This window comes from Paroedura picta, chromosome 2, assembly GCF_049243985.1.
Source record: "Paroedura picta isolate Pp20150507F chromosome 2, Ppicta_v3.0, whole genome shotgun sequence".
Classification (NCBI taxonomy): domain Eukaryota; kingdom Metazoa; phylum Chordata; class Lepidosauria; order Squamata; family Gekkonidae; genus Paroedura; species Paroedura picta.
In genome coordinates, this window is record NC_135370.1 from 168953225 (window position 1) to 168963929 (window position 10705).

The following is a 10705-nucleotide window of genomic DNA, read 5'->3' on the forward strand; positions in this document are numbered from 1 at the left end:
TATTAGAGCCACTAATGGCTAAGATAAAGAGATGGAATGAGCCAGACAAGAGTAACTGGATATCCTATTTTGCTGGAAATTTGCTGGTTCTTTTTAACATGGTTCGCCTTTCCGAGCCTCCAGCAGCTCGAATAACGGGGAAAGTTTGGTTGCACAATGGACGAATGCATTCTTCACAGCCGAAAAATACCTATTCCCTTTGAATATTGAATATCCTGTTTAACTCAGTGAAATTAGCAACATTTTAAACCAGTAGGACAAGAAAAGACCCAGGTTGCAGGGAGATTTAGTGCAATAAAAGTGCGTGTTTGTTGCTTTTAATGGATGGACAATGGCCTCCCCGCCACTCCTTCACAAACTCGACTTTCTCCTCACACTGAGGGGGGAAAAGAGAAACGGAGCCCAGCGCGCCTCCCCTCCCCCCTCAGCGGCCAAGCACTGACTCATTTTCCCCTTCGTCCCCGCTCTCGCGAGACTCCGATCCGCCTCGTAAACGCGATGTCCTTTTGGGCGCTGGTAGCCCTTCGAGGGAGGGGGGGGGGAAGGGAAGGGAAGACACGAGAACAAAGGGGGCGGCAACGAAGGCGAAACCAATGACTGACAGGGGCGAGCGGCCAACGAGGGCGACGGGCGGCGAAGCGCGGAGCCAATCGCGCGGCGGAGCGGGCGTGGCCTCCCCGGCGGCTGATTGATCCCTGCCTTGGCGACGGCGTTGTTCAGTCGGAGCGAGAACATTCTAGAGGTAAGTGGTCGGCCGCCATTACGAGCCCTGCCCCTCCCCCCCTCTCTTGCCTCCCTGGTTTCTTTCTTTTTTTTTTACATGGTGCCTCCGCCGCGGTAGGCAGGCTCGCGCCGCGCGCGCCCGTCCTCCCCTCCCCCCCGTGCCGCGGGCGCGCGCTCCGCCTCCCGCTCCCCCCCCCTTTTTTTTTTAACAATGCGCCTCCCGCTGACTTGTGTTGTTTCCCTCCCGGCAGAGTGACCGGCCCGGCTGCTCCCGCTGAACCCCGCCCGCCGGCCTCAGGACGCTCGGACCCCCCTCCCCTCTCCTGGCGGTTGCGGCGCCCGCCTCCTCCGCCCTCGCCTGTCACCGGAGAGAAGCGAAGCGTCCGGCGCTCGGCCGAACCCGCCGCCGACCCTTTTCTGTTTCTCTTCTTCTTTTTCCTTCCTCACACCGGTTCGGCTTCGTCACAGCCCGGGGCGAGCAGCGTTGGGTTTATGTCTGTATTGGACGAAAACGGTGAGCGGGGGAACGGGGGGGGGGGGAGGAAGGAGGGGGGAGGGAGGCGGCATACGGGCACTGGGGGCGCGCGCGGGGGAGGAGGGTTGCCACCGGGCGGGATGAAGCGGGCGGGGGTTCAGTTTCCTCATGGTTGTTTTTTTTTAGGGAATTGGTCTCGCGGACTGGGTGGATGAGGGGGAGCATATTACTGCGCGGGGGGGCAATCTGCCGTCAATTGGGGGGGAGTTTGTTCCCCCACAGTCGCTTTTATTTATACAGAATTGGGGGGCCACCACGTCCATTTTGTGCTCTCCAACCGTCGGCGAGGCGGTTACCGGGGAGGGGGACAGAAAAGGACATTTTTTTTCCGTGGGGGAGAGGAAGTGAATTCTCGGTGGCGGCCAATTTTTATCCTCCTCCTCCTCCCCCCACGGATCTCTCTTCCCCACCCCCCACCCGGGGCGCCCTTTTTCTCCGGTTTCCCGACAAGATGGCGGCTGCCAGGTTCTCTTCCCCCCCCCTTTCCTCGTGAGGCTGGGCGGAGGGCGGGGCGAAAGGGGAGGGGGGGTTGAGCGGGAGAGCGGCGCGCGCGCTGCCTTCCGTGGCGCAGTTTCTAAACCCGCAGCCTGGGAGGAAGAGGGAGGGGGCGGGGCCTGGCGCGCTCTTGTTTGTTTGAGGGGGGGCTGGGCCGGGACGGGGATGCGGGGGAGGGAGGGAAGGAAGGGGCCCTCGCGAGGGGCGCGTGCGCGACACGTTGCCCCCGCCTGGCGTTGGAAGGCTGACTCAGTGCTTTTAATTGCTGCATTTCTGAGTCATTCCAACGCGGGGAGGGGGAGGAGGAGGAGGAGGAGGAGGAGGGGGGGGGAGGATATAGGAAGTGGCGTTTATTACCCGACTGCCTCGCACTGTGAACTACCCCGATATAGAAGTCATTCTTTTTTAATTTCTCCCTTCCCCTTTGCTTTTCAGTATTTCTACTCCCCTTGCATTTCCTAATTCCCGAGTCGGCTGGAGGAGGATAGAAGTGTCTAATAATAAATAAAAGAAAAATTAATGCTGCTGCAGGCAGGTGTTTAGGAGGAGTAAGGGAAATTATATGTTTGAAATGCAGGGTCTCTCTATATCCACGTCTTTGGATAAAAGGTTTTCTGTTTGGAAGCCCTGGACGAAGGAAGCTTGATTCTCTTGAATAGAAACGCAGGCAGCTGACACTGGCACGGATGATTTGGAATGACGTGTGGGTTCAGACTTCTTGTAAAGGCTGCAGTTACCTCTTTGGGCCTGATAGGAAACATAATCAGACGTGTGCCATGAGAATGCAATTATGACACTCTGACAGCTGCAAGAATTTGTTTGAAATTTTGACTTACATTTTTGGGAAACTTCACAGGTTCACTTTTGTTTCTATGTAAATCATTTTGGTTTGGGTGTGCACCTTTTTAGCAAACAAGAACATTCACAAAGCTGTAGTGGAAATGTTGGCAAAGTGAGCAATTCTGCACTAGCTGTAAAATATTAGCTAGTGTAACTGTTAACAAAAAAAGTTAATTGGTTGGCTATTGAGAAATGTGAAACATTATTATAAGTAATGTTATAAAAGTTGATTGTAATATAACTGGCTCACAGGCATTAAATATATGGAACTTTTAACAGGTTAAGTAAACAAATAGACATAACTTGGTCTCATTTTTTAAGATGACCAATTATCCTTCAAACTTGCTTGCCAGTATATTGAAACACTGGCTGTTTAAAAGTTTCTGTAAATTACACATTCTGTCAGGATTAGGATTGAGAAGATAAAACACATGCACTTTCATTTCAGATAAGTATGTATTCTCGGCAGAATGATGCTTTGGTAAAATTTATTATTGAACTACAAAAAGATTTTAGGAATAGCAGTGCCTGCAGTGTTAATACTAAACGTTTCGTTTTGTTACCCTTGCAGAGCTGTTGCGCAGCCATTGGTACCTGTATTGGGGAAATATAGCATACAAACAAGAACCACACAGCCTCGGTGGCGAAAATTTTTTCATGTCAGAGACCGAGAACTCTTGCAGTCGTTTATGTCATCACGTCTTCTCCAGACAGAAGATACCAAAAAGTTGCAATCAAAGATCTCTGCATCTTATTGATAAAGCTACTAATAAGCCAAAATGTCTGTCAATGTCAACCGCAGCGTTTCAGATCAGTTCTATCGCTACAAAATGCCCCGTCTGATTGCTAAGGTAGCTGCCGTGGCACTTTATCAACAGTATTGGCATATTTAAATTACCTGATTCTACTTGGTGTGCTTACTTGCCACATTTATCTCTTCCCAGGTTGAGGGCAAAGGAAATGGGATAAAGACAGTTATAGTCAACATGGTTGATGTTGCAAAGGCGCTTAATCGGCCTCCTACGTGTAAGTTGTATAGCATTATTTCAAGATTTCTATTTTAGCACAAGCCAATGTAGTGTACACTATCCAGACCTATTAGCTCTGTGCTATAGAATATACTGTCAATTTGAATTGCCTAGGTGGATTTTCAGGTCTCTGTCCAATTCAAGAGAACCAGTTTGGTTGTAGTGGTTAGGAGCGCGGACTTCTAATCTGGCATGCCAGGTTCGATTCTGCACTCCCCCACATGCAACCAGCTGGGTGACCTTGGGCTCACCATGGCGCTGATAAAACTGTTCTGACCGGGCAGTGATATCAGGGCTCTCAGGCTCACCTACCCCACAGGGTGTCCGTTGTGGGGAGAGGAATGTGAAGGCGACTTTAATCCACTTTGAGACTCCTTCGGGTAGAGAAAATCATCATATAAGACCCAACTCTTCTTCAGTAATATCAGGGCTCTCAGTCCCACCTATCTAACGGGTTCTGTTCTGAAGAGAGAGAAGGGAAGCCGACTGTAAGCCGCTTTGAGCCTCCTTCGGGTAGGGAAAAGCGGCATATAAGAACCAACTCTTCTAATCTAGTTTATCGTGGTCACTGGGTGGAGAATTTGCTGGCTGGTTTTCAGACGGCTGGTAAGGCGATCTGTTAAAAAACAAAGTAATGTGGGAAAGTGATATATTTTGAACTGTCTTGAAGACCGTATTTTTAACACTAAGTATAAGTGGGGCTAAGGGTTATTGCAGTATCTAATGAGTATTTTCTCTGTATTCTGTTGAAAGATCCCACCAAATTTTTTGGTTGTGAGCTGGGAGCGCAGACCCAGTTTGATGTTAAGAATGACCGTTACATTGTCAATGGATCTCATGAGGCGAATAAGCTACAAGACATGTTGGATGGGTTCATTAAAAAATTTGTGCTCTGTCCTGAGTGTGAGAATCCTGAAACTGACCTGGTAGGTAGTATGCTTGGAATATGAATAAGACACAGTCCAAATTGCCAAGAAACTGACTTTAAGCCTGCTAACCTCATTTACACTGATAATGGTTTAAAGCTGAAGTCAAGAGCGTATTTTTTAGCTTTATTCCAGCCCGTATTCTACTATTTCAGCAGGTATACTAAGCTGATTTACATTACGTTATAACAAGGGCTGCATGTGGTTCTAGTTACTAGTATGGTTCTAGGCCAGTGGTTCTTGCTCTGTGGGTTGGAACACGCACGCTTCCTGGATGTGTGCCGGCCCAGCTGCAGCCGCCACTGGGGTCACCACCTAAAAGCAGTTGAGAACCGCCGTTCTAGGCTGTAATATAATAAGAATAAAGATAACATTTGATAACATTTGCTTTTGAGAATCAATCGTTAACATTGTTTTCCGTCTTTGGCAGCATGTCAATCCTAAGAAACAAACTATTGGTAACTCTTGCAAAGCCTGTGGCTACCGAGGCATGCTTGACACAAACCATAAACTCTGCACGTTCATCCTCAAAAATCCACCTGGTAAGTAATGCATTCATTTTTGACACAGGCCTCCAAATTGGTTTTTTTAAGCAAGCCTCGCGCTGATAGCATGCCAGCATGATCAGCTAATATACTGACTTCTTAATGCAAGCAACACTCTGTGGTTGATATCTAGTTGTCTGCCTCAATTTTAAGCTTGCTATAGTAAGTGTAGTCTTTCCTATTCCAGAGGTCTCTGTATGTGAGGTTGTCTGTTATGTAGACTCTTACATCAGTTACTAATTCTTTATAAGCAAATGCGCTCGTGATAGCAAATGAGTGCTTCATAGTCGTATGGTGTTGCTGAAAGTGATTTATGTCGTTTAACTAAAACAGTGGCCAGGCTTACCTACTGGTTAAAGCTGTGTTGTATCTCTTCAGTTCTGGAAAATCAGTAGTTATTAAAACCAAAAATGGTATTATGAACATTTGGTGCCACCTATATCTGAAAAGAATTTATTGGGGTCTAGGCACTTCTTGTTGGTAAATGCATTCACATAACTTGAGAGGCCATATGAATTTCACTTAAACTCGCAGTTAAATGAAAACAGGCTATGTACTCAGGGAGGCTGTGGCTCGGTGGTAGATAATCTTTTGCTTGCCAAACCTCACAGGTTAAATCCCTGGCAGCACCAGGTAATGGGAAAGACCCCCTGCTTGAGACATTGGAAAGCCGCTGTTGGTCTGAGCAATACTGATTTTTATGGACCAGTAGTCTGCTTCAGTATAAGGTGGCTTCATAGGTGTACCTGAGAGCCATTTTAATAGTACAGAAGTCTAAAGCCATCTGGCATGAGTTTTGGCTTCGTACCGAGGTGCTCTAGAAGCAGATGGGGAAAGTTGAGTTGATATTTGTTTAACTCGAGTGTCTTTGCACTCCTATTAAAACCAGCTGCGATGCCCCTGAGAGGGATAGGATCTATTTGGTGGTTATAATAGAGGCATGCACCATTAAAATAACCACAAAATATCCAGCAGCAGCAGCAAAACATAGTAACACACTAATAATTAACACAAGTTCCTTTGTGATATATGTGAAAGCTCAAAGCATGCAGACTAAACACAAGCGGAATGCTCATTCCTCAAGTGAAATGTTCTAGACTGCATTTAGGGGCACAGAAGGTAGCTGAGACTCCTCTTACCCTTTAGCTGGCAATTGGTGGAGCAGGTGGTCCTCTCAGCCAGGGTGCTGCTGTATATGTATAAATATAATAATAAAAAATAGGTACTGCTGGATTTTACTGCCTTGAGTGTAGTTAAGACTAAAAAAACGAAGCTAGGAAAGGCTCAAAAACAGTTACTCAAAACCAGTTGGTGACTTTTGTGTTTCCAGAGAGCAGTGACGCTGGAACAGGCAAGAAAGAGAAAGAAAAGAAGAATAGAAAAGGCAAGGATAAAGAGAATGGTTCGGTGTCTAATACTGAGACAACGCCACAATCTGCACCACCAGAAGAGCTTAGCCCTCCAAATGTAGCGGTAAGTAGGTAGGGCTTCTTTGAATGCATTAAGTGTTTGTGTTCGGGTCATACATCTCAAAACATTCTGAAAGCAACTGTTGGACCTGTAAGCTGGGGAGAAATTTTTTTTTTGAGTTCCCTTGTGAAAGTGGCTTGCACTATTAATCTTCTAAACTTCTTCACAGGGGGATGATGATGATGAAGACTGGGGTGAAGACACAACTGAAGAAGCCCAGAGGCGCAGAATGGATGAAATCAGTGATCATGCAAAAGTGCTCACACTTACTGATGATCTGGAAAGAACGGTTGAAGAGAGAGTCAACATACTCTTTGACTTTGTTAAGGTAAAAGAACATACATATGTGGTTGTTGCTGCTTCTAATGCGCCTCTTTCAGTTTAAGTGGCCAGGAGTGGCATAATCTCCTTAGATTGGTTGTGAAATCACTGACTAACCAGTCCCAATTTCCTTTTAAACATAAAAACAGCCCTCCTTGAATAGTATGTTATGTAGTGACATTTTGTTCAAGCCAAACCATTTATTTTTCCAGAAAAAGAAGGAAGAGGGTGTCATAGAGACTTCAGACAAGGATATTGTGGCGGAAGCAGAAAGGCTGGATGTCAAAGCTATGGGCCCATTGGTTCTGACTGAAGTTCTTTTTGATGAGAAGATTAGAGAGCAAATAAAGAAATACAGGCGGCATTTCTTGCGTGTAAGTTCTGCTAACTTTTCAAAGCTTTTTTTTGACTGAAGCATCTTTGGACATGTTTGGGGATTGGGTTGGGGGGGTACCCTTAGTTGCAGATCATTTGCTTTGCTTGTAGAACTTTGTATGCTATATCTGAAGATGAGCTTTTTCTCCATAACATCATTTTTCACAGTTCTGTCACAACAACAAGAAAGCTCAGAGATACCTTCTTCATGGTCTGGAGTGTGTGGTAGCTATGCATCAAACTCAGTTGATTAATAAAATTCCACATATCCTGAAGGAAATGTATGACGCGGATCTTCTGGAAGAAGAAGTCATTCTGAGCTGGGCAGAAAAGGTTTGTATTAAAAAATCCATTAAGTTGTGGATACCTGAGTTCATCTGGTTTGTGGAGCTGAGAATCATCAAATTCTATATCAGTATGCTCTCCAGTTCTCTAAGAAGGAGGCTGACTGAAAAGAAATGTGAGGAAGCTCAGTTTGTCCAGATAATCTTTCCGGGTTGGGGGTGGTGAAGTGGCTAGCTGCTGAAACAAAACTGTGTTCTGTGGATCACAGCCATAGTGCTGGAGAAGGAAACTGAAATTGGGGAAGAAGGTTAGATCCTGCAGTACATAGTTCCATGGTTTTCTGTGAAGCATCCAGGCTGTTGATAGTAGGGGCTTGCAATGAGGATATCTGCAAGAGAAGACCATCCAAAAGGGTTGCTGAAGACTTGGCCTACGTAACTGCATTTCAAGCTTGTAAAGGTCTTGCCTTTGTGGGTAAATATGCAGGATTCATAGTAAGCTGCTAACGTTTGGTAACCTTCCCTTGTAGGCATCAAAAAAATACGTCTCTAAGGAGCTTGCCAAAGAAATTCGTGTCAAAGCAGAGCCGTTCATTAAATGGCTGAAAGAAGCTGAAGAGGAGTCATCTGGTGGCGAGGAGGAGGAAGATGAAGATGAAAACATTGAGGTAAGGCAACCATAGGGCCCTCAGTTAATCGTCTGTGGTGGGAATCATTTGAAAAATGCCGAAGTTTGAAATCAAGTGACCATCACACAAAACCTGTCTCGGGGAGGTTGCAATACCACAGTAGTGTGCTCAGCAGTCCAGAATTGGCCCCAGTGCCTTTTCCCACTTTGATTTATTGTGATGGATGGGAAGCTAGTTTGGCACTGGGTGTCAGGAATGCAGGACCTTAAGCTGAGCTTCCTGTGCCAAGTGCTGGTTTACCTGAATTGTCAAGTAGGTCTCAGCCTTAGGATGTGTGAGACAGCCCTTTCCTTATTCTTGCAGGTGGTGTACTCCAAGACAGCCAGTGTCCCTAAAGTTGAAACTGTGAAGCCTGCAAACAAGAAGGAGGAAGATATTGATATTGATGCTATTTAAAGTGAACCAACCTAGTTTTCCAGTGTTAACACTGCTGACCTCTCTGGATTTCTTGCCAGAAATGCAACCTCTGTGCACAAAAGGCTACATCATGCTGCTGCACCTCTTTGAACTCAAAAAAAATGTATCTTACCATGATTGGTATTGTAATTCAGCATAACAAATGAGAGGAGTTAATACACCAGCAAACTGATCAGGTTTGCTGAACAGCATGTTTCTTTTAAACTTGTCTTGGACATAAATACTTGGAACACATTTATACAGTTGTGAAAATAAAGGATTTGGTTTTGGAATCTTCAATTGTGGTGTGGTCCTCCTGGTAACTCGTTGATAGTGAACTGCTGGGCATTATGAAGGCTTTATGTTTCCAGGACTCTGCATTCCAGCATATTCTCAGATGACCAATTAACCTCAGTGGTACTATGTCAGGTGGACTTCGGTGGCTGGGCCATGTGCCCATATATTTAGCACCCATCCATGTGACTACTACTGTCCCTCTTCTCCATGGGAGTGAACAGCAAGAAATCACTCAAAATCATAGAATCAGAGAGTTGGAAGGGACCTCCTGGGTCATCTAGTCCAACCCCCTGCACTATGCAGGACACTCACAACTCTCGCTCATCCACTAACCTGCCACCCCTTGAGCCTTCACAAAATCAGCCTCTCCATCAAATGGCTATCCAGCCCCTGTTTAGAAACTTCCAAAGATGGAGAAGATTATCCTGTATTCTGTGGCTGTCTTCAGTTGTGTTTGCTACCCCTCCCAGTTTAGTATTGTCTGCAAATTTAATAAGTATCTCCTCTAATCCCTCATCCAAATCATTTACAAATATGTTGAACAACACAGGCCCCAGGACAGATCCTTGGGGTACTCCACTTGTCACTGTTTTCCAAGAGGATGCTGAACAAGTACCCTCTGGGTACGATCTGTCAACCAGTTATTGATCCACCTGACAATTAGTATTGATACTGCATTTTATCAACTTAACAAGAATATCATGTGGAACCTTATCAAAAGCTTTACTGAAATCCAGATAAACTATGTCCAGCTTTGAGGAGCACTGATGCATATAACCCTGAAATTAAATCTGGTTTGACTAGGCCTTGATTCGGGGAAGTTGCTGTTCAATAAGTCCCCTTTTCTGGGGCTTTGAGGTAGAGGCACCAAACTTGCAATGTGGCTGCAGAAGCCTCCTTGAAAGACCCCACCACCACCATGTTGTAAATAGATTGGACCTCGCTAATTCCAGGGGCACCCAAAGAGTGTCCCATCCAATCTCCATTATTTCCTGTGGTGAGAACAGACCAGAGAATCTGGTGTTTTAGCTGAATCAAAAACCACTCTAGATAGTGTGAAACATCTTGCACATGCCTAATGGAGACAAATAATGACCTCAAACCTTCATGATCTATCCATTAGAATGCTGATGTTACTGCTTTTTAGGTAAGAAGGCATCTTCTGAGAAGAGACCGTCCTAGAGGAACTTTTGACCATGGAGGAGTCCCTGAAATAATTAGGCTTTGACGAACCCTGGAAGTGATTTCAGCTGGCCAGGCCTCCCTGTCACTCCCAGGAAGTGACATCACTGGAAATTACATCACCCATGTTCACAGGGATAGAGGAGGGGAAGAGCGACTGGAGGGGGTTTATAGGGAAGGTAGGCCTGCGGGCTTTGCTCCCTCCCCTGCACAAAAACCACAAGAAAACAACAGAAGTTGGCAGTTCCCTAGTTGGTTGCTGAGTCCACTAAGGCAGGATGGGGAAGGTCTGCGGATCCGTAGATGTATCTAGAAGCATCTATGGAGTCGTCATGGGTATAAGCTATGACTCCCAAAAGCAAGGGCTGCCAGCTGCTGTGCAAAGTATATGAAGGGGGGAAGTAAATGCCATAATTTGCAAAGTCAACATAATGTAAAATGTCTTTGTGGTTTTGGGCCATGAGTGGGAATGGAAATGTGGGGGATCCATTAGTTTCCTATAAGCCAAACTGCAAAAATGCCACTACATAAGAAAGCTGCTGCGCCCTGTACCCTCTAAGGCAGGGGTAGTCAACCTGTGGTCCTCAGACGTCCATGGA

General features: G+C 46.0%; 1 protein-coding gene and 1 non-coding gene across 3 annotated transcripts; both read left to right on the forward strand.

Annotated features, from left to right (window-relative positions):
• The first annotated feature begins 600 nt into the window (after positions 1-600).
• Positions 601-8927, forward strand: EIF5 (eukaryotic translation initiation factor 5). 2 transcript variants are annotated; one of them, XM_077323758.1, is made up of 12 exons: positions 601-742; positions 975-1237; positions 3165-3444; positions 3538-3619; positions 4375-4547; positions 4978-5089; positions 6423-6565; positions 6732-6890; positions 7096-7257; positions 7427-7591; positions 8073-8210; positions 8535-8927. In XM_077323758.1, the coding sequence occupies exons 3-12, from the start codon at positions 3373-3375 to the stop codon at positions 8625-8627; spliced, it is 1299 nt and encodes a 432-aa protein (XP_077179873.1). In that variant the 5' UTR covers positions 601-742; positions 975-1237; positions 3165-3372; the 3' UTR covers positions 8628-8927. The 2 variants fall into 2 exon arrangements, with proteins under 2 accessions (XP_077179873.1, XP_077179874.1); XM_077323759.1 differs by lacking the exons at positions 601-742; positions 975-1237 and adding an exon at positions 2264-2284.
• LOC143831047 (small nucleolar RNA SNORA28) lies at positions 5199-5323 on the forward strand. Its single transcript, XR_013228684.1, has one exon. It is a non-coding gene; the product is annotated as a small nucleolar RNA SNORA28 (small nucleolar RNA).
• Positions 8928-10705: the final 1778 nt, after the last annotated feature.

Bases quoted from the DNA above. Each gene is read 5' to 3' on its own strand.
- EIF5 (XM_077323758.1), top strand. From the start codon at position 3,373: ATGTCTGTCAATGTCAACCGCAGCGTTTCAGATCAGTTCTATCGCTAC. The intron at 6,891-7,095 runs GTAAAAGAACAT...TTATTTTTCCAG, and splicing joins TACTCTTTGACTTTGTTAAG to AAAAAGAAGGAAGAGGGTGT. The intron at 7,592-8,072 runs GTTTGTATTAAA...CTTCCCTTGTAG, and splicing joins TTCTGAGCTGGGCAGAAAAG to GCATCAAAAAAATACGTCTC.